This window comes from Marmota marmota, unplaced genomic scaffold (genome assembly GCF_001458135.2).
Source record: "Marmota marmota marmota unplaced genomic scaffold, marMar, whole genome shotgun sequence".
In the NCBI taxonomy this organism is placed as follows: Eukaryota; Metazoa; Chordata; class Mammalia; order Rodentia; family Sciuridae; genus Marmota; species Marmota marmota.
The window spans coordinates 46,900,390-46,915,933 of NW_026000037.1; the positions used below are offsets into that span (position 1 = coordinate 46,900,390).

At 33.6% G+C, this 15,544-nt stretch overlaps 1 protein-coding gene across 4 annotated transcripts in view; it reads right to left on the minus strand.

The window, feature by feature from the left end:
- The window catches only part of Wdsub1 (WD repeat, sterile alpha motif and U-box domain containing 1), a 44,916-nt gene that overhangs the window by 18,345 nt on the left and 11,027 nt on the right, over positions 1-15,544 (minus strand). For all 4 annotated transcript variants that reach the window (XM_048812335.1, XM_048812336.1, XM_048812337.1 and 1 more), the window contains 5 exons: positions 12,879-12,972; positions 5,620-5,653; positions 3,890-3,930; positions 3,707-3,813; positions 2,581-2,760 (listed from right to left, as the gene is read on the minus strand). In XM_048812335.1, coding sequence (XP_048668292.1) covers positions 2,581-2,760; positions 3,707-3,813; positions 3,890-3,930; positions 5,620-5,653; positions 12,879-12,972 — 456 coding nt within the window. The remainder of the gene's footprint in view (positions 1-2,580; positions 2,761-3,706; positions 3,814-3,889; positions 3,931-5,619; positions 5,654-12,878; positions 12,973-15,544) is intronic.

The following is a 15,544-nucleotide window of genomic DNA, read 5'->3' on the forward strand; positions in this document are numbered from 1 at the left end:
GATCTGAATGAAAGAAAACATCCTATGTTTATGGATTAGAAGACTTGATATTATTAAATGCCAATTTCTAAAGTGAACTAAATATTCAATACAATTCTTATCAAAACAGCTCTGCAAAAATTGACAAGTTGATCTTAAAACACATATAGAAAAGCAAAAGATCAAGAATAGCCAAAACAATTTTGAAAACAACAACAAAGATGGGGGACAAATACACTTCCCAATTTCATAACTTACTACAAAAGTACAATAAGACAATATGGTATCAGCCTAAGAGCAGACATATCAATGAAACAGAATTAAGATTCCAGAAATAAACATCACATTTATGAGCAACTGATTTTCAATAAGGGTATCAAAAAAATTCAAAGGGAAGAGAACCATCTTTTCAACAAAAGATACTGGAACAATTAGATATCCACACATGAAAGAATTAAGATAACCCCTATCTCACACTATATTAAAAATTAAGCCAAGCCAGGTGCAGTGGCACACCCCCATATTCCTAGTTTCTCAAGAAGCAGGAAGCATAAAGGTTGCAAGTTCAAAACCAACCTGGGCAATTTAGCAAGACCTTGTCTGAAAATGCAATTAAAAAAGGCTAGAGCTATAGCTCACTGAAAGAGCATTTGCCTAGCTTGTGGAAGGCCCTAGGTTCAATCTCTAGTATCACAAAAACAAAAACAGACCTAAGTTCTAAGTTCTAAAGCTTAGTCACAGAAGAAAACACAAGTATAAATCTTCAAGATTGGGATTAAGCAATTGTTTCTTAGATATGACACCTATAGCACAAGCAATAATTGGAGGGAGAACAGATAAATAGGATTTCATCAAAATTTAAAATTTCTGTGTACCAGTGCACCAAAAGATATTATCAAGAAAATATAAAGATAACCCACAAAATGGGAGAAAATATTTGCAAATCATATATAAACTCTCACAAAACAAAAATAAAAGACAAAAAAACATTTCTGGGCATAGTGGTGCATACCTGTAATCCCAGGTACTCAGAAAGCTAAGACAGGAGAAACTTAATTTTGAGGCCAGCTTCAGCAACTTAGCAAGACCCAAAATAAAATAAAGGACTAGGGATGTAACTTAGTGATTAGGAGTGCTCCCAAAGCATGTGTGAAGACCTGCATTCAATCACCAGTTCCACCAAAAAAAAAAAAAAAAAAAAAAAAGACGTAGGATTGATGTTTCTCCAAGTAGGTATAAAAATGATCAATAAGTTGAGAAACAGATGCTCAACACCTGCTATGGTTTGAATTTTGTGTTCCCCTCCACCAAATTCATATGCTGAAATCGCCAATAAGATGGTGTTAGGAGCTGGAAATTTGGGGATGTAATTAGGGTATGAGAGTAGAGTCCTCATAAATAGGATTAGTGCCCTTATAAAAAGAGGCACAAAACAGAAAACTTGCCCCTTCCACCACGCAGAGACAGTGGGAAGGCATACATAAAGCAGGAAATAGTCCCTCAGTAGATAACAATACTTTGCCAATACAATAATTTTGGATTTTCCAGCCTCCAGAACTCTGAAAAATAAATTTACGTTGTTTATAAACTACCCAGTTTATGAGATTTTTGTTATTGCAGCCCATATGGATTATGACACATCATTAGTAGCAGGGAAATGCAAATCAAAACCTGAATCCACAAGAATGGCTACAATTTAAAAAGCAAATGAGTATTATTTAGGATGTGAGAAACCGTAACCTTCGTGGAATTGTAGAATACCACAGCTGCATAGGTAAAACAGCTTGGCAGCTCCTCAAATGTTAAGCAAAGAGTTACAATATAACTCAACAATTCAGACTAATTATCCACCCAAGAATACTGAAATGCTCAAAGATTCTTATATGATTGTTCATAACAACATTATTCATAATAGCTAAAAGATGGAAATAACCCAAATTCCATCAGCTGATGAATGGGTAAGCAAAAAGCAATAAATTCATACAATGGAATAATAGTCATAAACAGGAATGGGGTACTGATACATGATCAAATATGGATAAACCTTGAAAACATACTAAGAGGGTAGACATAAAAGGCCATGTATTATATAATTCCACTTATAGGAAAGTCACAAATAAGCAAATCCATATACACAGAAAAGATTATCGATTCCAGGAACCAAAAAGAAAGGGGAATATCAGTGACAGCTAATGGGTTTGGGATTTTGGTTTTTTGGAAGTGATAAAAATGTTCTAAAATTAAATAGTGGCAATGACTGTACAACTCGGAGAAAACACACACACACACACACACACACACACACAAATCACTGTATTGTATACTTTAGAGAGTGAATTTTATGGTATATGAATTACATATCAATTTTTAAAATGATTTTTAAAATTCCAATTACAAGTTAGATTAAGTTACCAAAATAAATGCTATGTAACACTTTCTTTTGCCTAATCTAATAAAAATATACTCTCCTTCTAGACAAAAAAAAAAAAAAAAAAAACCCACACACCAGAATACTTGCTGTTATTCTGTTATGATTACTAAAATCAACCTCAGAGTAAATAATTAAAAGTTGTTTTTAAGACTGTTTTTCACTAATCTTACCAATTTTCAAATCATCAGCCAGACTTTCTTTTGTAAGACTCAACAGTTCTTTTCCATCAATGTTATTCGTCTTGAAAATACCAACAAGGTCTTTTAAACCTTGTGCACAAAGCCACATTGAGACATCCTCCTCTGACCAATCTTCAGTAAATTGCTTCAGCTGATCTTCCATGCTCTTTGCTAAACACATACACACATGAAAAGGCAAGTGAGGTTAATAATAAAGTCTTTCATAAACATTCCCACTATGAACTGCAAAGTAAATGAAAAAGTTTAAAAATTTAAATTTAAATTTAAATCCCTTTGGTCATGGCGGTACTGGGAATTGAACACAGGAATGCTTAATCACTTAGCCACATCTCCAGCCCTTTTTATTTTTAGACAGGGTTTTGCTAAATTGCTGAGGCTGGCCTTAAACTTGGAATCCTTCTGCCTCAGGCTCCAGAGTCACTAGGATTACAGGCATACAGGCATGCACCACCATGCCCAGCTAACTTTCCAAGAATTTCAAAAAATCAATTATCACTATGTATAAAGTATTATTTAATATTACTTAATGTTATATCAAATATTACTCTTTTGGAACTTCTTTTTCACTCCAGAAAAACAATTTTTCTTTATTATATAAAACTCATACCAGCAAAGGTTTTTGCTCTATCATCTATCTGCATGTCAGCACCAGCATTTTGAGTTAATTCTAACAGTGACAAAAATAAAATCCTAAATTATGTGCCAATGTTGTTTCATGCACCAAAAACAAAGCCAGCAAAATACAACTATAATTCCTATTCTGTCTTCAGGCTACATTTATCTGAAAAATTAGTATGGAGTACAAATAAACAACATACAAAACCATGGGAGGTATGATATGAGTATGCACTCAAAAGTCTTTACCAACAGTTTTAATATAGGTCAACTACATTAACACTGGCTTCTCTGATTTACCCAATTTCAGGCTCAGTAGAACGCTTGCCTGTTATGCACAAGGCACTGTTATGCACAAGGACCCTTAACACAATAAAATAAGAGAGAGAAAAGGAGAATGACAGAGGAGAAAAGAGTTACTAAATGTCTGATCTCAGTAGTGAGTGGGTTAAACTTGGTTGAAAATTATTAACTTACTAACCTTGGCAATGTGTTTCCTGATTAAATTGCCAGATATTTACTGTTTTGTCCATTGAACCAGTAGCAAGTAAGAGGGTATTGGGTGCAAAGGCACATGTTGTAACATACCTAGTAAATAAAAATAAACATTACGTATCTTCTAATTTTTTAATTATATTAATACAAAATGCGATTAAGTTCAGACCTGGTATGCTGGGTCAATGTGTGAAGTATATTCTGAGTATTCTGAAAGAAAACAACAAAAACAGCTTTAATATTTTCTCAGGCAAGAGTAGTTACTGATGAAGATTCACTTGACATACATTATTTATAGTTATGCATATTCTCATATGTATTCGTAGTAGCTAATATCAGTTGGAACTTCACTCAGTGAATAGCAAAGAATGTCATTTATAACTAATAGTATTATCAAGTACTGTGGGTGTGATGGTACATGCTGTAGTTCCAGCTAAGTGGGAGGCTATGGCAACGTGATCATAGTCGAGGCCAGCCTGGGCAACTTAGTGTGATTCTGTTACCAAAATAAAATTTTTAAAAGGGCTGGATGATGGAGTGCTTGCCTCACATGCAATAGGCCCTGATTCAATCCCCAGTACTGCACAAATGCTTATTTCACTCTTTTTCAGGCACCAGCATTATTGTCTACTGACTACTTTCTTAGACGGTTTTAGTACAACAGATCCTTAGCATTTGATGATTTTTTAAAATTTATTAATAGTAACACAAATGTGTTAAATGAAAAAAATATGTTTTTGCTATAGCATGTGACTTGTACACATTGTAGAATCAGTGAATAGAAATTGTCACTTATATTTTGAATATACTTAAGTGGCCAACCAATATATAGATGTATTTAACTAGAACTTATATATATTTTACAAAGAAAATTTAATGTTATAACTTTTTTTGCAAATATAAAATATCAAAAAGTCGATGAGAGTGCTGGGGAAATAGTTCAGTGGTAGAGCATTTGCTTATCATGTACAAGGCCTGGGTGGGGCTCAACACCCAGCACCCCCCTACACACATATACACAAAGTTGATGAACTATTAAAGATCTACCTAATCTAGATTGAGTATTCTTTCCCATTTCCTTTCAGACCTTTCAGTGACTTGAACTTTTGTGTGGAGCATTAAAGTTTAGATTACTTGGCTTGACATGCTAATTGATTTGCTGGCATAGCTACTGTATAAGCTCAATCACTATAAGGTTCCATTCAACCCCAATTTTCTCTTGAATATTTTTCTATTTTTCTCAATTATATCTTTGTTATATGTAAAATCTTCATTCTTCTTCATACTCTTGGTCTTTACCCACATAGATGTATGGGCAGATCTGTGGATCCATTTTTCCAATTCCACAATAACCTGATCTTTCTTATGTTAGTGTCTCAATCTTCCCAGTCTCTAGGAATAATAGCTCACTTTCAGTTACACTCTCCAAATTCCCTGGGGTAAACATTCCTTCTTTGTTGTTATGGAAGCCTGATATAAAAGTTTAACAAGTGACAAAGTAATTTTTGGATATTGGTGCTCTTTTTTTTAATCTTTATTTTTATTTTGTTTACTTTTTTTAAGTGGTGCTGAGGATTGAACTCAGGGCCTCACACGTGTAAGGCAAGCGCTATACCATTGAGCTACAGCCCCAGCCTGATATTGGTACTCTTAAATTTGTATTTCCTATGATCAGATTTTAAAATCTGTCCATCTTAAAATCATTATTGCAATATTTAAGAGCTTATCCCAGAAATAATTCATTACTTTTCTGGTTATTTTAGCATTTGGGAGAATGTATATACTATACTATTGGGCATACTAAATAGAAGAAAACTACTTTTTCTACCATGCCTAACTGAATTTGAAGTTGTTTCACAAACATAATTAAGGTCACACAAAAGATTTTGAAATACTTACAGTATTATATATTATGACAGACTTATCCACTGATCTTTAAAAGAAAAATAAAATTAATGATGAAAGTTTCTATAAAAACAAAGTACATTTATATAATTAGTACTCTAAATCACCTTAGTGACTTTTCTAGGTTAATAAACATAAGCATTTGGAAAGCAGTCTCTTTTTGTTTATATAAATTTTTATTTTAAAAATGCCAAATATAAAATCTATCAGAAATATATATATACACACACACACATATATATATATACATACACTTTATTAAAACAGTATATGCTATTTATGCTTCACAGACATAAACAGAACAAGCATCTGTGATATATAATTAAGATACAACTCCATATCATGTTAGTAACCCAAAAGGAAAAGATCATTACAAAGAAAAGTTATTACTTGCTACTTAGTTGTTTCAGATAACACTGTTCTCTACCATTGATATGGTTATACCCTAATTACTAATAATGTACGTATGGCTTGGTACCCATTTTTGAAAGTATAATTCCAAACTTGGTGTTGGAATAAAAAAAAAAAGATAATACAAAGAAAAACACATTATTACAACAAAGTACACAATTTTAAAACAACAGATTAAAATTTTTCTATCTGGTTATTCCTCCTTGGAAGTAGTCTTTATGCCACTATTGCGAAAAAACATATCAGCAAGACAATTGTTACTACCCTCTGTATAATATCAATATTTGTACCTAATTGAAAGGTAGTTGATTATAGCCTAACCATAGGAGTCACATCTATTGCCAAGCTTAAAATTCCTTGTTCAGTAGGCCATCCATTTGTTAATGACAGATAACTTTAGAATCCTTGCTAATAATTCCAAAATAGGAATTACAGTTTAAAATTTCAAATCTAAAATAAAATACAAGAAGATGAGAAGCACAAAATGCATTCTGGATGTAGAAAAAAATTTCAAAACAGAGTGAATGGGGCTGGGGTTGTGGCTCCATGCAGAGCACTCGCCTGGCATGTGCGAGGCACTGGGTTTGATCCTCAGCACCACACAAAATAAATTAATAAAATAAAGGTACTGTGTCCAACTACAATAAAAAAAAAATATATGAAATACTAGCAAGTAAAATTAATTAAGTATGTATATGTATGCTAGGCATAATTTATAGATACTTTTATTTAGTCCTAAATTCCTCAATATACAGGTTATTATCTCTAGAGTGTATAAAATTCTTAGGGTAAAATCCACTATTTCTGAGCATCCCTTAAAAAATACACTACATATTCCATATTTATCCAAAAGAATTAAAGTCAGCATATTATAGCAATTCATACACACCCATGTTCATAGCAGCATAATTCACAATAGCCAAAGTATGGACCCAGCCTAGGTGTCCATCAACAGGACAAAGAAAATGTGGTATATGTACACAATGTTTTATTCAGCTATAAAGAAAAATGAAATTATGTCATTAGCATGAAAATGGATGGAACTTGAGACCATTCAGACCAAACTCAGAAGGTCAAGGATTGGATGTTTTCTCTCATATGTGGTAGCTAGAGAGGAAAAAGGAAAAGAAAAGTGTGGTGGTGGAGGGGTTATCACATGAAAAGCAAAGGGAGATCAGTAGCACAGAGGAAAAGAACAAGGGGGTAGAAGGAGGGAGTGGGAAACTGCTGGAGAGGGATATTGGCCAAATTATATTGTTATATTGTGTGTATGTACTAATATGTAACAATAAATTCCACCATGATGTACAACTATAATGTACAAATAAAAAAATGTGGAGAAAATAAAACACTACATGGTGACATTTAGCAAGATGACAGACAGGACTGCTCAGTGTTTATCACCCCTCTGATATATCAATTTGAGCAAGTATCCACAAACAAAAATACTTGCATAAGAACTACAGAAACTAGGTATCTAGCTATAGCAATGTGACTGAGAGTAAGGAGCACATTAAACATTACTTTTGAAGATTTTATTAAGTGGAAATCTGGTCAACTGAAACGTGTGTGTGTGTGTGTGTGTGTGTGTGTGTTTTAATTTTAAGTGAATGGGTGATTGGGTGATGTGGCTTTTGGTTAATTGACCTAGGCCCAGTTCTACTTAAGTTTGCTGCTTCTAAATGGATGATAGCAAAAACTTCATTTGGAGCTGACTAGAACGCAGCCATGCTAAGTTTACATTCAAAATGGTCCCTCCCATCCACTTCCCATTACATTTTGTCTCAAATTCTCACTGGTGTCGAAGCAACAATTAAAAAAAAAAAACTAAAAGGAAATTTTATCTTCTGAGACTACCACCAGATAAAATTAAAACTAATTCCTCTTTGATGTATCATTTGAGAAGCAGTTCAAGAGGCTAATGCAGGAGGATCACAAGTTTGAGCCTCAGCAACTTACAGAGTCCCTATCTCAAAATAAAAAATAATGGACTTGGGATGTTGTTCAGTGATAAAGCACCCTGGGTTAAATCCCCAGTACCTGGGGAGCACGGGGAGAGGGAGGATCATCATTAGTGATCTTTATGAGCACTGCATTGGGAAGACATAAATTGTTAGTTAGTGTACAAAGGAAAAAGAAATGGACTGAGTTTTGGGAAAGGTGATCTCAAGCCTCATTCTGTTGGTCACTACTGAGTAAAAGAAGGCTGTTCATTTAAACCATGCCTGATTCATAACAATAAAACTCCAGCTAATTTACTTATAAAATGTAAATAAGCATATTTTAGAGGAGAAAGAACACTCACTTCCCATCTCTTCTAGAATAAGATTACTGGCCTCCTCCTACTACTACTTAAAAAAAAATGACACATGACTAGAGAGTTTGGGGGTAAGATGCCATATTCAACTGTGTGTGTGTGTGTGTGTGTGTGTGTGTGTGTGTGAGAGAGAGAGAGAGAGAGAGAGAGAGAGAGAGAGAGACACCAATTAGCCCTTGCAAGAGAAGTCTGCAGTGGACGATGTTGCCAGAGCTCAGGAGCAAGTTAGTTGCAAACAGTCACATTATCTACTCTATCTGTGCTATTTCTTTCTCATTGGTTTTCAACTCAAGACAAAGAGGGTTTTTTGTTTTTGTTTTTTTGTTTTTGTTTTCTTTCCTTACAACACCACTAGGGATCAAACTCAAGACCTCATACATACTAGGCAAGAGCTTTACCACTGAGTTTCATTCCCAGACCTTTCCACTTATTTTTGAAACAAGAACTTGCTAAGTTGCTGAGGCTGGCCTCAAACTTGTATTTCTCCTGCTTCAGCCTCCCAAGTCACTGAGATCACAGTTATGCACCACAGCACCTGGCTCTTTACTTCACCTTTAATGCTATCTCCTATAGTTAGGTCTAGCACCTTAGAATTGATTTCAAAATTTCATGAGTTTTTCTAAATATAGTATATAACGTTTGAACAAGTTTTGACAATATCTAGTTTCTCCGTCATTTCTAGTCTCTTTTTTCAGTGTTATTCCCCTATTTCTTTTTGTGTTTATCATACATCCTATGGTTAGGATGCGGTTTGTCCCTCAAGGGGTTCATGTGTTAGAGTCTTGGTCCTCAGTATGCAATATGAGAAGTGGTAGGACACCTAAGAAGTGAGGCCTGGTGGGAAGTCCTTAGGTCACTGGATACTGCCCTCAGAAGGAATTAAGGTAGTCCTTGTGGAACCCTGAGTTGGTTCTCATTAGAGCACATTGTTAATAAAAGCCTAAGCCTGACCTCTGACACTGAAATGCTGTGTAGTTTCCTCTCTTGAAATGTGACCTCTTTCTTCTACATGGATTCCTGTCATTTTGAGTCCATCTACCACATGCTCCATGTAAGTGCCATGCCCTTGAACCTCCAGAACTGCAAGCTAAATACATCTTTATTTTTTTAAATAAAGTTACCCAGACTTGGGTAGTTTGACATAGTAACAAAAAAATGGACTAATACATTTTAATCTACTCAATTTCCTGCCTCTTAGAATGTGCTTTCTGTTCACCAATCCTCCTATATTTGCATAATTAATTTTATACTGCCTTTTACATAGCCACCCATATCTATGATTGACATACTTTCCCTTTAGCACACCTTCTAACTTGCAATTCTATTCTATTCTCTATTTTGCCAATTTACCTACTTAATATTCACATACCACCATCTTACCCTGTTTTTCACTATCTCCCTCTTTCTCACATGTATCCATTCTATCTTATCAATGATTTTCAGTCACAAATGGAGTCTCTCTCATTAATAAATTGGTTTGTTCTTGTGTATCCACATATTAGGTATGGTTTAAACATGTCTGTTGATTCTTCTAAAAAACTGAAGTGCTTTTTTATTTCATCAACTTATAATTCCAACTCATTCACTTAACTGAAATATTTATCCAAATAAATAAAAAATATTCAGAAAAACATTTGAATATGACTTAGAGCAACATTATATACCAAAAAACTTAATAATATGAACTTCCATTTATCCAGAATAACTGTGAAAGGTCATTTCAGTTAATGCTAGTTACCTAAAAGTCACATATATACAAACTGATAAAGAATTATAATGCTATAAAACAAACAAAAAACAGTATTGAGTATCACTTAACGCTTTTTCCATGATTCAGAAGGTAAGGAAATGTTAGGATCTTGCAGTGTTAATAGGTTGTCACCATAAGTACTAACTATTTGAAAAGGGACTTAATACATGCCTTCAAGAACACACTGCCTTGAACATCCTTCTATAAGCCCTGTTGCAACTGGGTAGAGAGCTTAGCACATTAAGACGTATACCCATCTTGTGAATTAAGCTGTTCCCTCAAAATAACAAAAGAAATCCAATTTTGTTTGAACTTTACACTGACTTAAATTCTAAGTCAACGGAAAATTATGATTTTTGATGAACAATAATTATCTTTTGAGATAAAAGAGCCACATTAAAATAGTGGCAACAAAACTGTTTGGCTGACATATGACCAAGTGTGTTTTTTTTGTAACAAAAGTTGATTTAACATTTAAAAAATCACTGTAATTCACCCCACTAAAAGAGTAACAGAAAAAAATTACGGTCATCTCAAAAGATGCAAGGAAAAATAAATCATCTGATGAAACAGAAAACACTCATGATTAAAAAATTAACAAAAAAAACTGTTAATTGTATATCCCCCAAACCTACAATGATCATATCTAATAATGAAAGTTTTCCCTTTGCCTTAATCAATCAAACAACAATGGCTGTCATCACTATTTCCATTACCATAGCAGCATTAGCCAGTTCAGTAAGGCTGGGAAGATATTAACGGTATTAGAATTAGAAAGGAAAAGAAAAAAAAAAAAGAATTAGAAAGGAAAGGGGTTGGGGTTGTGTGGCTCAGTGGTAGAGTGCTTGCCCAGCATGTGTGATGCACTGGGTTCGATTCTCAGCACCATATATAAATGAATAAATAAAATAATGGCCAATTGACAACTAAAAAAATTTTTTGTAAATTAGAAAGGAAAGGATAAACCCACCATTATCTACAAATTTTTATACACAGAAAATCCAAAATAATAAATTTTATAGATAAATCCATTGTATTTACATATACATTTTCTTATATCAGTCACAACTTTTATAATGACAATGACAAAACAATTAAGTGCCTAGAAATAAGTCTAATAAAAGATAAGCAGGGATTTCTACATGGAAGACAATTGTTGAGGGAAACTAAGACAAATAAATGGCAAAATATGCCATATTTATGGATTATAAGACTTGGTATCACAAAAATGTCAATTCTCCCCCCAAATTTCAACTGATCAGACTTTATATAATCCCAACTAACACCCAAAGAGATTTATGTATGCGGAGCAGCAAATGGGAATCATTTGACAAATGATTCTAAAATTTACATGGAAGTGTCAGGAGCTAAGAACAGTCAAAATATAAAGCCTTATAAAGAAAGAGTGGTATTATAGCAAGGATGAACACAAAAATAGACACACTAGCAGGGTGAGAAACAGACCCACATATACATGGCACTGATTTCTAACAAGGGATCACAGTAAGTGATGATGAAAGAGTAATCTTCAGTAAATGGTCCTAGGACAAAAAGCCATATAGAAAGAAATGAAGCTACATTCCTAATCCACCTAATACACATAAACCAATTTTGTGAAAGGAAAAACAATGAAGGTTTTAGAAGATAACATGAAAAAAACATCAAGACCTCAGAACATAAACTAACAACACTAAAATTATGAAATTTGAGAAGGCAAATCTAGAAGGTGGCAAAAGACATTTACAACACATATAACCAACAATGATTCATGTGTAGAAATACACACACACACACACACATACACATATTTAACAAGTCAATAATAAAAAGATAACCTGTAAGATGGGCTGTGGTTGTAGCTCAGTAGTAGAGTGCATGCCTAGCATGTGTGAGGTGCTGGGCTCGACCTCAGCACCACATAAAAATAAATAAATAAAGGTATAAAACAATACAATAATATTATAAAAAAGTTTTCTAAAAAAAGATAACCTATAAGAAAATGGGCAAGAAATATTAAAAAGCAATTCATAAAGAAGAAAATACAGGGGCTGGGGATGTGGCTCAAGTGGTAGCGCGCTCGCCTAGCATGCGTGAGGCACTGGGTTTGATTCTCAGCACCACATAAAAACAAAATAAAGATATTGCGTCCATCTAAAAAAACTAAAAAATTTTAAAACAGAAGAAAATATAAAAGATCAATAAACTTCTATCAAGTTCTAACCTCACAGTTTTTGGGGAAATACAAATTAAAACCATAGTAAGATAACCCTATGAACCCATCAGAAGAGCTAAAATTTAAAAGACCCACAATGCCAAATACAGGTTAGGATAAAAACATTACTATAGGAGTATTAATTGTTCAACCACCAGGAAATAGCTTTGGTTTTACCTCCACACAACAGAATATTATACAGTCATGAAAATTAATGACTTATTATTGTAATTAAATGCAATAATATAAATAGATATTATAAGCATAATGCTGAGTAAAGGAGGCTAGACACAAAATAATTCACATGGTATGATTTGTTTTAAAACAGTTTTAAAAGAAAAAAGCAGTACTTTCTACAACCTGAGGTATTGTAGTCAGAAAAGAACACTAGAAGGAGAGGGTTTCTAGAATAGAACCAGCAATATTTGATTTCTTGACCCAAGTCATGGTTACACACGTAGGCATCACAATAATTCATCAAGCTAACCTTTTATGCTTTATGTGCTTTTCTGATTATATGTTCCATTTTATATCAAATGGTTTAAGAAAATTAAAGAGCTTACCCCGAGACTAGCATCTGCCCATCATGGGAAAAAGCACAAGCCAGAACAGGAGCACAGTGCCCACTCAGTATACTTTTATACTTTAATTCAAAGCCTGCAATTAATGAAGTGAGAAAAATTAACAAGCTGACCATGCTTAGAATTTTTAAGTCAACCCTATTTAACTTATTTATTCAATAATCTTTAAACACCTAAAATACACAAAAATTAAAAATCCTCATGCAGCTCAGATATTGACACATTTAAGCAAATAACTGGAATGCAATGTGATTAAGAGGCTTCAAAAATCTCAATAATGAATTGAAAAATGATGTGCTCAGAAAAGGCTAGACAGGGTAATTTTATAACTACCAAATTATTTTTAAAAATTTAAGCTATACCACAAACAATTTTTAAAAGAAAACATGTAAATTTTCCAAAAGACTAAGAAATCCAATGCTTACAATTTTGTAAAATCTCACATCAGCAAAACATTTTCCTATTCTGTAAGAAATATAACCAATAATGATTTTCTTATAATTCTAACATATCTGTAACACTCCTACAGGTATGGTTAACCCTGAAATCCTTTTTATGCTTTATAGAATTACTGAAAATAAATATCACAACTCTTACCTTTAACATAAACTAAGGAAATTCAATGTATTAGTGACAAATTATAAAAATAATTAAGAAGGTTTTATTATGTCTGATATATTTATAAATTTCACTTTTCCCACCCCAGGAGCAAAGAAAAAAGTGAAATTTATAAATATATCAGACATAATAAAACCTGCTTTGAAGTGTTAATGGTTCCTAAGGAGGATATCAAGCATTTAATTAAACAAAAGGTTATTAAGGCAGATAAAATTTTCAAGCTCAAAACAGGAGAAAAAACTATTTACCTGGAAGAGCAGATTTGGGCATTAAAAGCACCAGTACTATGTCCTAGAAATACAGTGAATTTCAAAAGCCTTTCATTTTAACTAACACAGGAAAAATATTAAGCTATAAATCAGATGAAGACTAGAAAACTTGCAATATGACCCTAATGATTTACATTGCCATGTATACAACCATATTTCTAACTACTCCTCCCCACAAATAAGAAATTAAAATAAGATGCACATAATTTCTTAATAAAAAGGCTTTAACTATACATTTATATACTGTTACATGTACTTTGTTTTGTTTGTTATACTGGAGATTGAACCTGGGGCCTTCTACCACTGAGCTACATCCCAGAAGTTCTGAAATAGGGTCTTGCTAAATTGCCCAGGCTGGTCTCAAACTTACATCCTCCTGCCTCAGTGTTCCAAGTAGCTGAGACTGCAGGCATGAGCCACTATGTCCAGCTTGTTATACTTAAAAGTTACTGTAAAAATATTTTACAATGTGTGAAAAAAACTTTTCTTTTGAATAGTTAGTCAGGATAAGTGTAATTTTGGAAAGCCCATATACATTATTGTATTTATTGTTTCTTACCAGAATTTCACTCTGTACAGAAAGAGACAGAAGGAAGAGTTAGGAGAGACCAGAAAGTAAAGGAAATTTCATCCTCACCAATAGGACATAAACTACAAGGATTACTACAGGCAACCTAAGAGGCAATAAATAAATTTCCACTGAAAAGGAAATGTATTTCTTTCTTAATAAGCCATTCTCAACATACTAGTATAATTATGAATGACAGAAATGTAGTTTGTGATTCAACCTAAAGCCTATTAGGTAACAAATAATAAAACAATTTGGGGCATCTGAATCAAGATGGCCAAGTGACCACAAAATTTCAGTCTCCATTAAAAAAATAATGAATAAATTAATAAAGACATAAATGTACATGGATGAAGAGAATCGGTAAGGAGGCCATCAGCAAACTAGAAAGTGAAACCAATTTTGGGAAGGCCAAAAGCAGAATAATTGATGAGGCAGTACAGAGGAATAATAGCATAGAGTACAAAGAGAGGAGGCTATAACCAGAGAAGAAAGTTATTCTGTTCTAGAGAACCCCTCAAGACTTAGCTATCAGCAGCCAGAAAAAAAAAAAATCAGAATGACAGATATACACTTGGAAACAAAAAAATTTAACTGAAAGTCTGCACATGAGCAATCAGTGTCTGCCTCCAGTTCCTCCCTAATCCCATCCCTCAGAGCCAACACAAAAGCCAGCTGCTTAACCTCCCAAGCAAAATCTAAGACAAATAATGATTGCACGGAGAGCCCACAAAGACCTTCACCCTCTTTGCCTTCCACCCCTTCACCTTAAGAGCTAATTACCCATGTCTTCATCCTAAAGAGAAGCCAGCAACAACAAACGCATGGGCACAGAGTATCTGAACATTTTACTGTCCAATTCCTTTTTTCTTATTTTGGTTCTGAGGATTGAAGCCAGGGGTGCTCTACCACTCAATTATATCCTCAGTCCATTTTCTATGTTATTTTGAGAGAGGGTCTTGCTAAATTCCCAGGCAGGCCTTCAACTTGTAATCCTCCTGTCTCAGCCTTCCAAACTCTAGAATTAAAGGCAAACTCCACTGTGCCAGGCCTTACTGTTCAATTCTTAAATGGAAATAGAATACTAAGGATCACCAGCCATTTGAAGAAGCTAATATGAATGAGAAAGATCAAGGTAAGCAAAAAAAAAAAAAAAAAAAAAAAAAAAAAAAAAAAAAAAAAAAAAAAAAAAA